This window comes from Argentina silus (assembly GCF_951799395.1).
Source record: "Argentina silus genome assembly, chromosome: 6".
Classification (NCBI taxonomy): domain Eukaryota; kingdom Metazoa; phylum Chordata; class Actinopteri; order Argentiniformes; family Argentinidae; genus Argentina; species Argentina silus.
This window is the reverse complement of record NC_139660.1, coordinates 8,115,208-8,133,791: the sequence shown is the minus strand read 5'-3', so window position 1 is coordinate 8,133,791 and position 18,584 is coordinate 8,115,208. Positions and strand designations below refer to the sequence as shown.

Below are 18,584 nucleotides of genomic sequence, written 5' to 3'. Positions count from 1 at the left end.
GTTCGGATACCGTGTATAAAAAATAGAATAGAAAAACCTTGCTCTGTGCGTTGTAGAGAATCTTGTCAGCATGCATTTCTCTTTCATTTCTCCCTTATGATCCATTTAAAGTACTTGAATGCCTCAACCCAGTCTCAATCTTTTACTTTAGACCTATGCTTATAGCTAGGCCTATCACATCCTCTTAGATTTCCACAAGTCCAAATAGTTGGGGATGGCGGGTGATTTAGGTTTGGATGATGGTCAATCAGGCTTTTAAAGGATTTGTCATCCATACAAGCAGGTGTCTGGCTCACAGCCAGGTGCAGAGGAATACATGGAGCAAGTGGAAAATATGTCATCATCACCTGTGTGGTTGAGAATTCATGGACTAAAGCAAAGCAAACTCACCCTCTCTCAGATTATCATGCAAATCAGCTTCAGGCACAGTGAAGGTAACACACACACTCACACACACACACACACACACACACACACACACACACACACACACACACACACACACACACACACACACACACACATGCAAACACATGCAAACAAAGGCAGACACAGACCTGGTGGAGAAAAGGGGCCCCAAGCATGTACTGTAGGTGTTTGCTCCTGTTGTTATATTGGTGGGAATTGTTAAACGTGTACTCAGCAAACTTAATTCTGTCTACCATTGCTTCCTCAGATTATGTCCGATCTCTTAGAAGGTCTGTGTCTTCTCAGTACGCAGAGGGTCTGTTTTCACAATTCTCTAAGGATGGATCTGATTATAATGTATGTACACTATTATATTCATGAATTACAATACATTTCTGAATGTAAGTGACTGCCTGATCACATGTTGCATGTGTCTGTTTGGCCAAAGCTGACAGCTACACCACAGCAATTACAGGAGCTGTGCTACAGGTTAGAGGAGAAGGTGAAGCTGTATCGCCATAGGATGGACTGGCTGACTACAGGCAGCAGGCAGCTCTTTGGGGTGATCCAGGAGCACTCTGTCGCCATGGTTCTGGATTTTGGCGGAGTGGCGAGGCCTCAGTATCAACTGAGCATAGACGCTTTGTGCACTGTCATCAGAGAGCAGGTGTCACAGATCTCCAAGATTAACCTGTTCCGGTGAGAAAGATTAGCATTGCCAAATGAATGGCAATGCACTGTTTAGAATACATTCATGTTAACATAACATAGATTTGATTTTTGATAGATTTACTCTTTACTTTAATTATGAAAGGATAGTGTAACACGGATTTACAAGTAATTACTGTACAGCATTACTACACAGGTATAAGACAGAACTTCATACCAATTCTTTTCCACAGCTCTGGTGCCTCTGTAGAGGCATGGAGGGAGATGGCAGTGACCACCTCAGAGGGTAACCTCAAATCTGCTGAGGAGTGGCTGCTTGGGTTGGCACAGGAGCAGTCTTCCCAGGTTAACACTACTAATGCGCTGCTGAAAGCAATGGAGGACACCACGGTGAGAATCATCACATTCACAAGTTGTTATGTTATGACAATTATTTACCTCTTCCTCTAGCATAGGCCTACAGCAAACAAACTCTCTTGAAAACATAGTTGCCCTGTTCAGTCAAACACCTACTGCATTTGTTTCCCACTGTAGAAAGGTAGAAAAGTAACAAACATGGCTCTATGCAATGATAACCAGTTTTTGTATGTGTACTGTTTCCATGCAGATTGAATCGGTCTACTTGTTTTCTGTTGGGGATTTCCAAGAAAATGTGACAGATGTTCTGAGAAATAGACTGGTGGGGAAGATGTGCCCAATCCACACAGTGTCATTCAATGCCAATGACGAAAGAACCAAGCTGGCCTTAAAAGACTTATCACACCTCACTGCTGGCAGGTAAGACATCCGACTCTATCAGAAGAAGATTAGGCCTTGTTTCCACAGTTTCCTTACCAGTTTATGTGTGCTTGAGCAGATTAAGGTTATATATTTTGTTTGAATATGAAAGAGAAATCATCATATCAGGACAGAATATTAACAAAATGTCTGTGTGATTGGTTCCATATTGTATACCAATAACTAGAGACTGGGTTTGTATCTGTAGAATATTCATAGGTGGCAATTATTATACTCATAAGGGAGTTATGATTTATGTGGTGTCCCCTTACTAATGTATTTGAATGCATGACTCTCCCATCTTAAGTCTTTGATGTATATTTAATAACAATGCATCATCAACAACCTACCAACTCAATAGTGTCAGTGTCTCACATTCCCTGGAGTCAATACTGGTCAGCCAATCAGGTTCTTGGCATTGACTCAGTGTTTATTGTTGTGCATCTCTAGAGATTCATATGTGAGAGCAGAGGTCCAGCTAAAAGCATTCTGCCTGAATAAGATGAACTCTTTGATGTACTACTTAACCACAAGGGCACCCACCTCATTAATCAAACCTGAAAAGATCATTAACGTTAACAGCTTTGAATGTTAAGGGAAAGTCACTGAGCACAACCAGAGAGGGTGATGTACAGAATATTAGTGTGTCTCTCTATCCTGTAGGTTCCATGCATTTGCAGAGAGACACTCTAACAGTGACGTGTCATTACACTCAGCCGAGAGCCAACGTGGTGGTGTGGGTCCTCCTGTATCACTCAAGCAGCCTATAGGAGATGTTCTCCCAGGTACCACTGCTCTCCTGTATGCCATGGAAGCATGGAGACTTTTTTACTATTATCAAATAGTTTTCCAAGGTTACAATGTATTACTGCCATGTGATTAATTGCAATTCATTACTAACCCTAACACTAATAACAATAATACCGTGAGAATATAATTACAGAAAGTACAGTACTCATCAAATACAGTGCTGTAGCACTAATACACATGTGTGTGTCAGGTGGTGGAGTCAGAGAGGATGTGTACTTGGTTTGGTGGGAGATGGAGGAGGCTCTGAGAAACAGGGACGTGCTTCAGGACATCCAGCGACAGATCTCGCCACCACAACACTCTGGTAGAAGCCCAACAGTCATTACAACTCTATCATTATCAAAGAACTTATGACACTGCATTCTTGACTAGAAGCTATATAGACATTGAGTTTGAGTGTGGGGGAGTCAGTACTCAGGTCTGTATGGGAAGAGAAATACAGCCTAGAAGTTCTGTAATTCCTTTCCTCGATTTGAACAGACTCTACGTGTCCAGCAGTCTGTGTGTCTGATGAGTGCCTCAGCTCCAGGGCGTGGTTGTCCAGGTTCGGATTGAACAGTCAGCGACTGGCCATTTATGATGCTCTGGCTGATTGTGCCTTCCGCCACTCTGATGGCATTGTGGATATCAAATGCAAGCCCATGGATGAGACCACTCAATCGGATGCTGTGAGTGACTTTTATTAGCGTTCGTGTATCTACAATTATAATGTTCTTTGTGCCTGAGTTAATTGCTTGTTGTCATTTGGGCTGGATGTTCCTCTCAATGTTCTTCTTGGAATTGTATGTCTAGTAATAGATTTATGAATTGCTTTGAAGGGGACAAGAAGGAGACTGGTCAATGCTAAGTACTGTGAAGGGTTTGCTCACATGAAATGGAGCGACGACTCTCTCGTTCATGTTTATGTCACTGCTGGGAAGTGCCAATGGTATGAAGAGAGGATGAGGACAGTCGTCAAAACCATGAAGAAGAGGTAATAAATAGTCATTTGGAGTAAGAGTACCATCACTCATAGTAGTAAGACTTTGATTAAAGAGTGGTCCTGCCACTCTCAGTGATTGCCTTATAGCTCACTGTCATGTCACTGTTGGTGCCAGATTGGAGTGGCTGAGGAGTGGAAGCAGGGAGATGTTTGGGACTGTTCTGGAGGATCAGGTTTACTTCCTCATTGATACATCTGAGTCCATGAGAGACCAGCTCCCTCACCTTAAAGACAAGATCTACCAACTAATACAGGTTTGCATCTATTTGCTCTGACTTCTCCCTACTGTAAGTGGAAAAAAATTGCAGAACAAGGACAGCCTACTGATACAAATTAGCAGAGTTGACTCAACCTATTATGGGGCCCTAAGCAAAATAATTCACCCACCTCGCACCCGTACCCACACCTTCACCCCCCGCCCCACTGCAGCAACAAGTGTATTGAAAAATAAATATTATCAAAAGACTATCATAAAAACAAGACATCATAGGAATAATAGGAAATTGTGTGGGCATACATTATAGAAAATAAATGGAATAAAAAATTAAATAGAATAAAAGAATATCAAGGGCTGACTTATTAAAAGCAAGACTAAAGAAAAGTATTTTTTTTTATAGGGTAATTTGCTATACCTTTTCATTGCAATCCGGGGCTCCACGTATAGGATGAGCCGGTTCTGTGAATATTGGTTTTCATTTGATCTCATTCCTGTTCTTTGACTTATACAGGAACAACTTTGCCACAAGGCAAAAATCAACTTTGTGGAATTTGGGTCTCGGGTTGGGTTGTGGAGAAACAGACTCACAGAGACGAATGCTGGAAGCTTGGAGAGTGCTTGGTGGTGGGTCAAAAGGCTGCAGGTGTGTGACTTCAGGCTGTAGAATGCAGATCATTGTAAATCTTCTAAAGCCTTGCGATATGCACGCTGGTTATGGTCGTAGTAATGTGTGGGGGAAAAATGCCTGTTGTCACATTTATCAAATGGATCTGGTTTTTCATGGAAATATGTAGTGTGGATGGTGTTTTAGATCCTTGCGATTGATAAGGGGGATTGTTAATGGTGTGCAGTGATGAACCCTGTCATCATGTGATGTAGATGCCTCTAAATCTCTTGGCTAAAAGTTGGCTATCTCGTCCTTAGGCTGGGGGCTCAACCAACACTTTGGGAGCATTGGCTCAAGCCTTTACAGACCATGACACACAAGCTGTTTACCTCCTGACTGATGGCAGGCCTGACCAGGTACTGAGTTATCTTACTGTAAGGTTCAGAGATCAAGTTTTGACTTATTTTAGTGCAAGGTGAAAGGCCAAATAACACCTTTTTTTCACTGCAGGTTTAACTAATTATATCCAAAGCGGACAACTGAACTGAAACTAGCACTAATGGCATTAGTGCTAGTTTTAATTTTTGACATCTAATAACCTGTGTCACATACATCCCTCAGCCAATCAGAACCATCATGGAGCAGGTGAGACACTGGGGTTCTATACCAGTACACACCATCTCCTTCAATTGTGATGACGAGGAGGCCAACTCCTTCCTATATGAACTGGCCAGAGAGACACAAGGGAGGTTCCACTGCTACCACCCAAACACTCAGGATCCCTCTCTCCTCTGGCCCTATGAGGTCAGCCAATGGACATGTTGAAATCTAACAGTTAATGTATTGTATGTTGGTTGGTGTCATATGACTGTGGCCTCAAGTAGGAAAGTACAGTATGAAACGGTTCTTCTTTTAAAAACGTGTGTTTCCCATTTAGAGTGAGGAAATCCACCTTTTGAAATCTGAGATTGAGAGAGGAGAAAAAGACCTGGAGAGTGTTCGGAGACTCCGTGCAGAATGTGTTATGTTAGATGTCTTCCACCATGGAGACAAAAACATATCCAATAGGTGAGATAGCGTTTTCATTTGTTCCTCCTTTGATGCCAGATTCCATCATTTAAGCTTCAGGTTTGATATTTGACTGTGTTCTCCTCTACCTCTCTCCAGAGAAAGGCCATGCCAGGGGCCTCACAGTGCCCCTATCCTACAAAACGGTCCACAGCGTTTGCAGGGCCCTGAGAGACCTAAGTCACTGCAGGGAAGTCCTGTCAGACCTAGTCTGAAGCAGTGCCAGTCCAACTCTCTAAGACATGCAGGTCAGTGGACTTAATGAGCAATCATCAGACACATTATTCAAACATGATGGATACTGTAGAGCTTGTTCTCAGTTGTGGAATTCCTTTACTTCCTTTCCAAACTTTAGTGTCTATGTGCAGGTGTTTGACATATGTAACATTTGCAGTCTTATGATAAATGTTTGAAGGAAATACAAAAGCCAGTCTGCTGAGGCTCCTGACCAGCGATGTGACTGCCTATGACAAGGACCCCATCCTTAGTGAAAAACTTCCCTCCCACAACTGGATGCTGTCAGAGACCCAGGCACTTCTCCAGATGAACACTGAAAAACAAAACCATGTCCTCCAAAGTGAGTGTGTACACATACAGTACCAGTCAAAAGTTTGGACACAAACTTGCCAAGAGTGTGCAAAGCCGTCATCAAAGCAAAAGGTGGCTACTTTGAAGAATCTAAAATCTAAAACATATTCTGGATTATTTAACACTTTTTTGTTTACTACATAATTCCACATGTGTTCCTTCATAGTTTTGATGTCTTCAATATTAATCTGCAATGTATAAAATAATAAAAAATAAAGAAAAACCATTGAATGAGAAGGTGTGTCCAAACTTTTGACTGGTACTGTACATACAGTTATATGCATAGATATCGTTAAACACAGTCCACCACTAAACAGAAGATGGGGTGTACTGACACCCAACTAATCTCCCATGTCTGGAAACCTTTTTAATTTTCATGTCAAAGAGTAAGACAAATCAGACAGGTCTATTATGGTCTAATATGTCCTACAATCAGGAAGCTATTCAGGAGCTCATAATTAGTACCAATCAAAGTCCACTGCCTCTAAAAACTCTATTAGTACATTAAGGAAGGAGTGATTATTTTCAGTTAGCAGTCCCCTGATGTATTGAAAGATAATGACTCATAATCTCCAATAAATGGATGGGTGGAGTGTAATTTAGTTGATAACATGGTTACCTGCTCTTACTTTCCTATTTTTTCTGACTCCAGAGTTAGGGTTAACCCCCTCAGATGAAAACCAAAAGAGACAGACCAAGAGAAAACCAAATGAGTAAGTAATGCTGACTTTAAAGCCTATTTTGAAAGAATGATGTTATTGGAACAAATACCAAATGTACCTTGGACGGGTCTCAACCAATTGTTCTTTTATGTGTCATTAGGTCACTGAATATGTCTTCTGCACAATGGCTCAGGACAAATAGCCTGGTAGCCAGGAGACTTACCATCTTGGATGCACTGGCATCTACAGCTATCTCCCACAGTCCCAAACAAATCCCTTTGCTGAAGAAACAGGTCTATTCCAAAGTGTTTGATGAGGTACATGGCCTGATTTGACTTTTAGATCTTGTAACTGAAATCATTGTACCATGTATTCATTATGACCCTTTTGTCTGATCTGTGATGCAATTCCTGATCCCTAAACAAACCTGGACAGAGCAATTTATATCTGATACAACTCTGTGACTGCATGTGCTCATGATCATTTTGTCACTCACAGCAAATCCTTTTAGCCAGTAGAACATATACTTGGAAGCAGTTCCTTATACTTCCTGCAGATGGCAGTGATATAATACATTCGGCACAACTGAATGTGTGTAGGAAAATGAACAGGAGTTTCATCGTAACTTTGTGGAATTAGAATGAGATGTTTTTACCCATATTACTGTACATTGCTATAACATAAGATCAGATTTTTTTTATAACAATACTAAAAGTGTATTGTGCATACATTCAATCTGGACTTATCCATATGGAGAATCCATATGCATGTTGTTGATTAACATGCACTGAGCTATTCAACTGTCAGGCATTTGCTGCAGCTTTATTTTCCTTCCTTTTTCCAATAGCCCATTATATGGAGGTGTAAGAGGGGCTGCAATATTGCATTCCACTTTGAATGGTTCTCATTTAAATGCAATGTTATTATAACTACCTGAGGCCTCTCACTCAGCCTGGACACAAACGAGACAATAACATGTGCTGTAAACAAACAATCCTGCATTGGAAACAATACATAAGTACATTCAATGCTGTGGGTTCAGATGTTCAGCACTCTATGCCCAATGGTTTGGAGAGAATACAAAAGATGCTACCATGGCAACATGACAAGCATGAGGTGCATTTCTGTAGTGCTAGTGTTAGTGTACACACAATAGTAGAGGTAAATGATTCACAGATGGGCACACACACACACACACACACACACACACACACACACACACACACACATACACACACACACACACACACACAGACACACACACACACACACACACACACACAGACACATACACACACACACACACACACACACACAGACACATACACACACACACACACACACACACACATTTTCACCTTGGCTCGGAGCACATTGGAAATGTGATTATGAACATGTCTGTTTTTACGTCCATGCAGGTTCTTCCACTAATCCACATCAGCAGTGGTAGTACACAACGCCTTACTCTGGTCAATCCCATTGCCGTGAACCTGGAAGGCTACAAGGCCAAACTGCAGAAGGCTCTGTGTTCTTATGAAAGGTCAAAGTCTTAAAGTGAATGTTTAGGACCATGGCCATTTGTGTCTGCCATAGAATGATCTGTTACTTCGGTATCAATATGGTTCAGATCTTTTGTTGAGCTCACATTCATGTATTCTTGACGATTCATCATCAGACGCCTGAATGGTATCGTATGGAGAGTGCTGACTCAAGATGAGAGAGACAAGTGAGTACATAATCTGTGTTTACTTTACACACAGAGAGGTCAATAAGACTTGAACAGCCCTGTTTGATGGATGAGGTTAAGAGCTTACAGTGTGTCACCCTGGTATGTTCTGAAGGTTTGGCAGGGAGCCTGTGGCTTTCAAGGATTACAGGGACCCCCTGCTGCAGGCCTTGGAGCGTTTGGGCTGGCCTGTTGACCAGGAGGATGTGGATCTACTGGAAGACCAGATCCAGATGGGGCTCTCCTTCCTCCAACAGGCTTCAAACCTGCAGCAGGCTGCCAAACAGAGTGCAAGGAACACCCACACAGTGAGTAGTGTCAGTGGAATGAGTATTGAAAAGTACCCACCAGTTTTTCCACATTGCAATAGTATTGATATCACCATTGTGTGTCTGTTTGAAATTGTAAGGGTTAGGTTGTCAGTTAACTGGGTAAACTATAAAGCAGAACGAATGGAATTGGAATACATACTAATGTTGACTGAGGGCAATGGCAATAGTCTGTGCAAGGAAGAAAAGACTGTCCTGATTATTTTCCTCTCCTTGTCTGACATTGAAAGCCATTCAATGGAGAGGTGGTTGAAAATCCAATCACTCTTCAGCTGCTGTGTAATCAGTGTACAACGCAAGCAGTGTATCACAAAAGCCTCTATTAAAGGGGAACACACACTTGCACGCATGCATGCACACACACACACACACACACACACACACACACACACACAAACACACACACAAACACACACTGTTCCAATCAGCTACTGATTTGGGACAACTGCTGAAGTATAATTACAGTATAGGGTAGAACTGCTGCATTTAACTTTAACTGTAATTGAGTGGAGAGAAACTGCTAATGTCCATGTCCTTCCATAATTTAGAGGATGACACAATGTTACCAATTACAGTAATGATTCATCATAAACAACTAATCAAATGCCGCAAGGCCTCCTCCACACAGCCTTTTCATTTATAGTATGTCTGCATACTTAGGACTCAAAAAGCAAAACTGAGAGTACATCATCCGAAACCCAGAGGAAATCACTCAGGAAACCTCTAGACACTCTGAGGGGTCAAAGAGTCATCGCCAGGTCAGAGGCTGATGGATGTTACTACAATGGTGAGTAACCTACCTTTCTCCCTACCCATGAAACAGGAATAATGTAGTAGTAAAAAAGTAATAGTTTCTATTTAAAATATGATACTGAAAAATCCTTCAGCAGACAGTATACATACAGGTCATTTATTCTAAGACTTTTCTTGTCTTTTTTGTAATGTTCTTCTGTGGTTGCTGTAGGTACAGTGAGAAAACGACTGAATGGGAGAAGAGTGATGATAGACTTCAGCAGTGGAAACTCTGAGATCATTCCTCAGGGGTCTATCCTCACTGTGGGAGGGGCCCAACCATGTCCTCCACTGACAGTGAGAATTTGTTGATAATTGTTTCCATTAAGAGAACATTAAACTACTACCCTCTATACATGTATACACAGACAACAACACACAACAATACAATACTACCCCCTATGTAAACACAATACACTACTGCCTTCTAAAAATACACACACACACACACACACACACACACACACACACACACACACACACTCACGTACACTACCATCCGCTCACACAACACACCACTGCCCTCTCACACAACAATGCACTACCTCCCTCTCAAACAACAATACAACACTGCCCTCTATATTGGCGCAACAAGAAAACAGATGCTGCCGCCCTCACATTATCCTCTGCTTTATAGACACATAGATGTTTTATTAGTACTGATACAATACATGCTTAAAAAATGCAGCTAAAGATGTCCTGTTTGCCTCTCTCTCCTCAGGTGGGGGATTTTGTGCTTGTAGTGATCGCAGGTGATCGCTTTGTTCCCGGGGTTGTCATAGCAACTCCTCGTCGTCTGGAGGCCGCTGATAAATTGTTTTCCATCCTCAAATACAACAATGAGAAGGTACAAGGAGTCATACCAAGCCTCTGATGAGCAGAGCATAACTCATCGAGACAAGAGGATTCACAGTGGTGCGAGGGCCACTTCTCACTCATCAGACATTTTACTCTCTAGATTTTACACACACTTATGATGTGATCATTGTACCATTTCATTTGGCTTAGTTTTATTATGATTGGTTAGATATTTTTGGTTTGATGTGGCATATGCATTTTCATTGTTGTCTGCCCTGTTGTGAAGGTGCACTGCCAGAGGTGCAAAATGATGAAAATAAGCCAGACCAGGTATTCTCTTACATGTCTTGACCTGAAACGACGACACCTGTTGGAGCAGCCAATGTAAGAAGAGATTTACAATAGAATTGGCGATATGCTTATGTTCAAATTGGTCAATTGTCATAACTCTTACATTTAGCATACAGGACACTCAAGTCATAACTCATATATTTAGTATTGCATTGTTTCAGTGACCATATTTGAAATACAGTGTATTGTTCTGCTGTAAGACCTCAGCAGGCTAAGCGGCAGTTGAGGAGGGGACATGTCTCACAATCGGACGCACGGCCAGCGAGGACAAAAACAAACAAGAACAGAGAGGACGTGACACTGGAGGGAGATCAGGACCACCCCACGTACACTGCAGGTCAGCTCCCCCTCCCAACAGCCTCACACATGGGCCATATACCTTTAAAGCCACACCACAGAGCTAGGTACAGAATCCTCCTCCCCCTACAACCCCACTACACTAGTGTCACCCTTTCACCCCTTCACCCAGCTAGACAAGCTATTTACTCTCAGCGTGGTACAGGTTAGCATTCCAACCGTAGAGCTACAGTATAGGCGATCTATCCTTGGCTACCACTACCGCCATTAACACAAGCTATCCTTAGCAAACCCATCAACCATTAAGGTGAGATCAGCAGGATTAACATGCTGGGGAGTGGGTGGGGGGTTCTGGTCAAGGCTTGCCTTCCTCCCCTGTTAATAGCACAGTCATTATGGCTCAGGTACTGTACTGTAATGTGATCAGTAGAGTATTAACTCAGGTCTTAAAGGTGAAAGGTGTGTGAGTGTGTGTGTGTGTGTGTGTTTGTGTGTGTGTGTGTGTGTGTGTGTGTGTGCGTGTGTGTGTGTGTGTGTGTGTGTGTGTGTGTGTGTGTGTGTGTGTGTGTGTGTGTGTGTGTGTCTATGTGTCTGTTTGTGCCTGTTTGTATGTATTTTAGAATCTGTTATGCCTATGCCCCCCCCCTACAATCTGACCCTGGTCTGTCACCTGCTGTCTGACTAATACCCTATTATGGCCTTCTGCTGGGACAGCTTTGCTGGGAGTCTTTGACAGTTATCCCATGGTGCTCTTTACCTGCAGCATCAACAAGCATGTTCCTAGTTGAGCTATAACCATATTCCCAACCTGCTGCCTCACACTGGCTTGGCTCATGCTGTTCAATACAGTGAAATCTGCCTGGTTAGACTGTAAATACAGCCATATCTAGGAACCTGCAGAATGATCAATAGGGAAAGCAGTAGTTGGCACTATAGTAGGTTGATCTAGTACTACTATATGTTTCATACTACACGTCATTCAATAGCCAAATGTTGCTGATCCTCTTTTATTTATAACATTTACCCCAAGAACGAGCTGTTTAAGTGAATGTTGTAGTTATTGAAACATCCTGAATTCAGAGTTTTCTCTCTGTATTTGTGCCAGGGGGTACATGTGATAGATCTAAAACATCTCTTATGACTAACAAGCAGGACTGCCTTTAATAATGACTAATTAGGGGTCCCTCATTCATCTTTGACATCATCTTTTTCTTAGTAGTTTCCTAGTGGCTTCAGTCAGGGCCCCATGTGACTCCTATGAAGACTGGGCCTCTTCAAAAACAAGCAGAGAAACTCTCTTTCTGTCTTCTGAATGTTTAGACCAGATTTATCCTCCTTTTGTCTTTGAAGTTGGGATTGCATTTGCATATAATCATTGAACCAAAAAGAAGCTCCATCTGTCTCTGGGTGTTCCTCTCATCTACGATTAACCTCCAGCGTCTGTACTTTGATCAAATGTTTTGATGTTTTTGTTCCTATCTTTTGAAAATTAGTTTAGTTTTAGAAGCACTGCGTATGCCACTCCACACTGCCCAGGCTTTGATGATTTTGTACATGTATGTTGGGCCAAAGGACACTGATCTCTTTTCTGCCGTCAGACCCTCCTCTATGTGACATTTAGTGTTGATCCTCAGGGATTCAAAAATATGTATTATATTGCATTATAATCCTTACTTACAGACACTGTTGACGACCAGGTTCAGAGAAGTGGTACAAAATGCCAGGTATCCCAGCTAAGATTCCCATCAAGTGCCCCCTGCAGGTCACCTGAACTGCACCTAGGTGCCAAAGACCATCCTGGCAACACAGAGCCTTCACACAGTTCTGAGCCCTTAGTGACCCCTGACCCCTCAGACCAGTGTGACCCCAAAGAGAGTTCTCTCTCAGCTACTGAGAGAGAAGACAGACTGGTCCAGAGGCTGATGAAGGCATTGGAACACCATCGAGGAGTGCAAGTAGAGGCATGTCGACCATTGTATTTACAGTAACTGGTTGTTAGTGTACTTTATTTACATTAAAGGTAGACTCCACAATATGACATCATCATGGGAAGATGGATGACTTTAGAGATGTTTCAGATTCGCCCAAGCAAGACGTTTCAGTAGCTAGCGATGCACGAGCGTGGTAGTTGAACTCGATAGCCCTATGACAAAAAGACTGCTGAGTGAATTGTCTTCCTTTACACTAACTATCTCTGATGGTAGTTCCCCCACTATTTCATTGCTACGTCATATTGTAGAGTCTGCCTTTAAAGAGCTCCTATTGTAGTTTACTTTTAACATACAGTTGTGCCTGATGAACGCATAGCTTGATATTTCATGGCATACAATGTATGTGTATTTTAATTTCTTCTCTGGTGGTCACAGGAGATCCAAAGCTGTGTTAAAGCTCTGTCTGCACTGAAGGAGAGGTCACTGAAGTCTCCCAAGGATACAAACAGCACTGAGCAGCAGAGAGAGGAGAGGAGCCAGCACCTGCTGATATTGGAGCAGTTGCAGAGGCTACTTCCTCTCACATCATACTACGGTGAGTTAGATGATGTTAGATGATGGGCGATTTGGATGGCAGTTTTGTCTTGATATTGTCATAATACGTATACGTGTATTATATTCATAAACTGTAGCATTTGTTGACAGTGAACAAATCTCCACGGCCCACTAATGTATTTCAGCCAGTAAACTCCTCAGCATGTGATGTGACCTGATTATAGCCGAGGGTAGACAAAAAAAAAGGTACTAATAGATTTAGAGAGTGAGAAAGAGAGAGAAGGAAATAGAGACAGATAGACGGAAAGAGGGGGGAGCGAGAGAGAGAGAGGAGTGAGGAGAAATATGACTCTGTCATTGGCTCCCACACTACACTTATGATGCACCCTGGGAAGCCATGGGTTTAGACGACAGTAATTACCATCTGCCTCCTGGCTTGTTGAGTAAAGAGGCTTTCAATTGATCTCAATGCACCTGGACAGGGTCCTAAAACTAATGGGGGTTGGAAAGGAGAAGAGCACACAGTACTTTATGTTGTTACACTGCTCAAAATGTTTCATCATCATGCCAACATTCAATGGAATAAACCTACATTGAAAACTATATGACTGATGAATGAGTCATGAATGAGATGTGGTTTTTAATGAGTCAGCCTCTGGAGGGGAATGGGCTCAACACACTCATAGAGAAGGACGGACAGAGAATATGGACCCTGCCAATATGGTAATTTTTCATACCAGAAGAACCTGGCCTGTATAGGCAGATTGTAACCCTGGTACTCTAACCCTGTGTAGGCTGGCAGAATGTAGCCTAAGTGCCTGCTCTAAGAATTGTACAGAGTGTGGTCTTTGGAATGATTTGTTCAGGCGGTTTCTATGGCGCCATGCTCAGACCTCTCTTCCTTGACACGGCCACAGCTGCTATGCCATACACATTTAGTGGCGGCCACATGACATCTAAAGATTAACAGCAATCTAATTATCCTCCCAGCTAAGGTTAGTAATGCATTCTGGGCGTCCCTGTAAGTGTTGCTGCTCTCTGTACATGGAGAGTTAACATTTGATGGCTCTGTTAAGAGAACTGTAGATGGTCAAATAGTTATACCTACATTCATCATTTAAAGATTTAGAAATTCAAGGTACAATTGTAGCGTGACAGATAGCCTGGGTTAAGTGGCTTACTTTATCGTGGGTGAGAATCTACATCGAATACCCTAATGATACCCTACCTTAAGGACAACATGTCATAGAATCACATCAATAGACACAACCAATAATAACCAGTAATTATTGTAATGCTCTGTTTTGGATCAGTTCAATTGCCAACTTAAAACTGTTTGCTTTGTGATCGAGACAAGGTAAACACTGTCTACAAGGTAAACAAGGTCTACCCTGTATAGGGCTTATAAGGCTCTCTATATCGAGACTGTAAGCACCAAGAACTTTGCCGACATACCCTACACAAAGTCTTATTAAACCTCCTGAACTCTATCTTGGAAACAATCCCTGGGTCTATTCTTAGCCTCTCTTCATTCATGGCTCTATACTGTACCATGCCAGTTAGACGGGTATTGTGGCTCTGCGCAAGATCGACCACTGTAATACTTGAGGTAAAGTCAGTACTGGGACTGCACACTTAAGTGGCCATGTCCAAGAGGGGGCATTAGGGGGCTCAGATAGGCGCTCAAGTCTAATCTCGGATTAGTGGTGCAGCTCCACAGGTTGACAGGATTTCACAGCTCCCTTTTGGATGACTGGGGGTGCTGTGTTGATACCAAGACAGGTGATACTTTGTGAACTGTGCTCTGTACCACATGCTGCTTTTCTCAGACTGCCCTAATCACCCAAATAGCTTGCTCATCAAATATTGAGTTTATATGCAAGACTTGGGGAATCGTTACATGGATATTCACTAGTAGAGCACAGATTACCCTATTGAAAGAGTTTATTATTTACTTATATTAGATTTCATTTTCAATTTCTCCCACTATGAAGGTGGTGTTGATATTGTGAGTATTTAGTTATGTATATTCACTACTCATATGGAGCACAAAGCAGTGGAGCACAACGTTTGCCCTAATGTCAGAGATTCTATCACATTATTTGGGGAGGCATTCTCCTTATACTGCCACAAATAGTTTTATGATATTATACCATGAGTATTAGGACAAAATAGTACAAGAAGTACAAGAATAGTTATCGAGTCAGTTCATGTACAAGCTATCATAATCATCCTTTATCATAATAGGCCATACTTTTGTGAAGATTGAAGCCTTAATCGATTCTGAATTTTGGCAACCAAATTTCCCCACTAAAGTATGTTTATGTTTTGTCACTAGGAAAGGAAGCCTCAGACGTACCTGAGTATGTGAACACTGTCAGACTCCATTCGCCCAAACTGAGACCTGGACAGGAAGTGCTTGGACGTTCGTCACATGATGGCTGGTATTACAACTGTACGTTTCATGCTTCAGATCAGATCATGGAGACTCATTTTCAAGTTTCACAAATGATACTGTTGAGAGTTGACGAAGGTTTGGCTTTTATGATGATTAGATGTTGGGTGAGGTGTCCCTCTCTCTCTCTCTCTCTCTCTCTCTCTCTCTCTCCCTCTTTCTCTCTCTCTCTCTCTTTCTCTCTCTCAGGTTCAGTGGTCCATGCATGTGGAGATCACAGTTACTTCCTGCAGGGTCAGACCGGAGAGCTGGAGAGGATCTGTAGAGAGGACATCTTCACAGAGGAAGATGACTCCAAACAGGATGTCAAGGTCAAATTAATTGTTTATAGTTTTATATTCAGTTTGTATTCAGTTTAGGTCTGAGTCAGGATCAATCTTATGAATTAACACGTGATATTCCCAGATTGTTCCCTCCATTGTTCTGACATGTTTTACTCTGCATTTGCTAAACTTCCTGTCATTGTCCTTTTAGATTGGAGATCCAGTCATTGGGGTTCATCCCCTCCACCTGGAGCGCTGCTGTCCAGGGGTGGTGCTCAAGATCTTAGAAGACAAGAAGATTATGGTGAAATTACATTTCTCATTTTTTATTTACATTCTATAACTTTTTTGTCAAATACACATTCGTGCGCAATGTATTAATCCCTTATTGTCATATACGGTATAAACTCTTTCCATGTATTTGTATACTAGGTGAGGTATTATGAAGACACTGAAGGACAAGTTTCCAGGCCACAGCTGTTCCTCATTTCATCTCAGAAGTTTTACAATGATGTGACCTTTGCCCTCGAGTGTGAAGAGCGCTGGGTAGGCCAGCCAGTCATTGCCAGATGCGACCAAACAGCAACTTATCGCCTTGGTAATACAAATGCAAATTGCATCATACAGCAATCCCTCATGTTTGCATTCATAAGCTACCTTCAAATCTTTCCGTGATTAATGCAGTATTTTCTAAGTAACCTGACATTGACTGACACCTTTGGACTAATACTGTATGTCCTACAGCAGAGGTGAAACAGAGAGTTGGGAATGGAGGGCAGCTCCTGATCCGCTGGGCAGATAACACCAGTGTTGTTCAGAATCGGGACTGGATCTTTGGGAGGTGGAGCCGTTCTCATGCCCTGACAGTTGGAGACTATGTTCTAACCCTGGCTGATTCTACCTCTCACACCTTTCTGCCTGGTGTTGTCCATGGCATCTCTGGAGCTCAGGTGGAAGTTCACTTCATCAGCGGGCAAAAGTACAATAATTATTCTTTATGATATTATATTCTGTGACACTCTAAGCTTGATGTTTCAGTGTTGGGTGAGGATGATGAGGTGCAGATGGATGGCGTGATGCTCTCTAGAAAAAGAGCAGCAGAAGGATGCGTGTGTGTCAATTGCCTAATCCTCCCACCTGCTTTGTTGGCATTGCCCTTTCCCCAGTAGACTTTGTAGAGTGCTTCAACACTATTGTAAGCTACTTCTGAGGCAATGATCTGGAACTGTGTAACAAGATCTCTGTTGTTGTGTTTGTATCTGAACAGCTGCCAGCACTTAGACATCTCTCACTGCTTCTGGCTCTCAGAGGACCAGTTCCACACAGCACTGCATATGTACACCTGCAAGCAGAATAAGGATGAGAAGGGAGATGAAGAGGAGGAGGAAATTGATGAGGAACTGGAGGAACTTACCTACTCCGTTGATACTGGCTCTTCTGGGTTTAGCCAATAGCTCATTACACTGTAAAACCCCATATTCATATTAATGTGTGTCAACAATTTTAAAATAATACAGCATTACTGATTTTCCCTCTGAGCAAACATAGCATGTGATGGACATTTGGATTGTGAACACAATATTCAATGAAAAGGCCCAACTGAATCAAATCTGCCAAACTGTCAAGGGTATTCAGCCTCAGAGAGACCATGGTAAAACAGGGATAGAGGTCCTATGTGATATAATTACTAATGCGTTGATGTGTTTTTGCTAGTACACACAAGGGCATAGTGACCAGCCTCTTATAATTCAGTGTTATTGTTCTTTTATAATTAATGTATCATTAACTCCTTGCATAATTTATTGACATTTTAATGAAGCTGAGATGTGTTGATAGAAAGCCAATGATGATGTTATGCTCTGTAACATGATGATTTGTGTACTCCATTGTTTGTGATTAATGTGTCATTATTTGTACTGAATAGAAAATTAAATATAAATCAATGTGTTCAATTCGGCTAATCGCAACAAATACAAAGTCCAGATTTACCTGCTGGACAGGATATGGGGGAAGTGTAGAAGATTATTCTTGTTGAATATTCATGAGTGGAAGACCATGACGTTTTGAATTGATTGAGAGAAGGGCTCCACCCCCTTCCAGAAAGCGCGCCCCCTGAGAGCGGGAGCTGTCCACTGTCTACGGTGCTGAATATACCACAGTCATGCGATTCCAAAAGTCCCACAAAATGATCTTCACCTTGACAACAATGGAGCAGTGAATGTCCTCTCAAAGCAAAAAGGGAATTAATGACTAAAGCAAAGGATTACAATCTAACTAAAAAAATGGAATTACTTATCAA

General features: G+C 42.1%; 1 protein-coding gene across 1 annotated transcript; it reads left to right on the top strand.

Moving 5' to 3' along the window:
* Nucleotides 1-406: 406 nt before the first annotated feature.
* On the top strand, nt 407-17,739 carry LOC310805776 (von Willebrand factor A domain-containing protein 3B-like; the record flags this gene model as incomplete). The annotated part of the gene is made up of 33 exons (XM_083671583.1): nt 407-434; nt 677-765; nt 857-1,107; nt 1,311-1,467; nt 1,685-1,854; nt 2,518-2,639; nt 2,855-2,968; nt 3,145-3,332; nt 3,483-3,637; nt 3,762-3,900; nt 4,375-4,506; nt 4,788-4,886; nt 5,092-5,274; nt 5,408-5,538; nt 5,638-5,786; nt 5,954-6,115; nt 6,779-6,839; nt 6,949-7,105; nt 8,207-8,328; nt 8,464-8,514; nt 8,630-8,822; nt 9,504-9,630; nt 9,808-9,932; nt 10,357-10,482; nt 10,720-10,817; nt 12,844-13,036; nt 13,448-13,607; nt 15,906-16,022; nt 16,212-16,333; nt 16,497-16,589; nt 16,718-16,883; nt 17,033-17,264; nt 17,553-17,739. The coding sequence occupies 33 exons, from the start codon at nt 407-409 to the stop codon at nt 17,737-17,739; spliced, it is 4,599 nt and encodes a 1,532-aa protein (XP_083527709.1).
* Nucleotides 17,740-18,584: the final 845 nt, after the last annotated feature.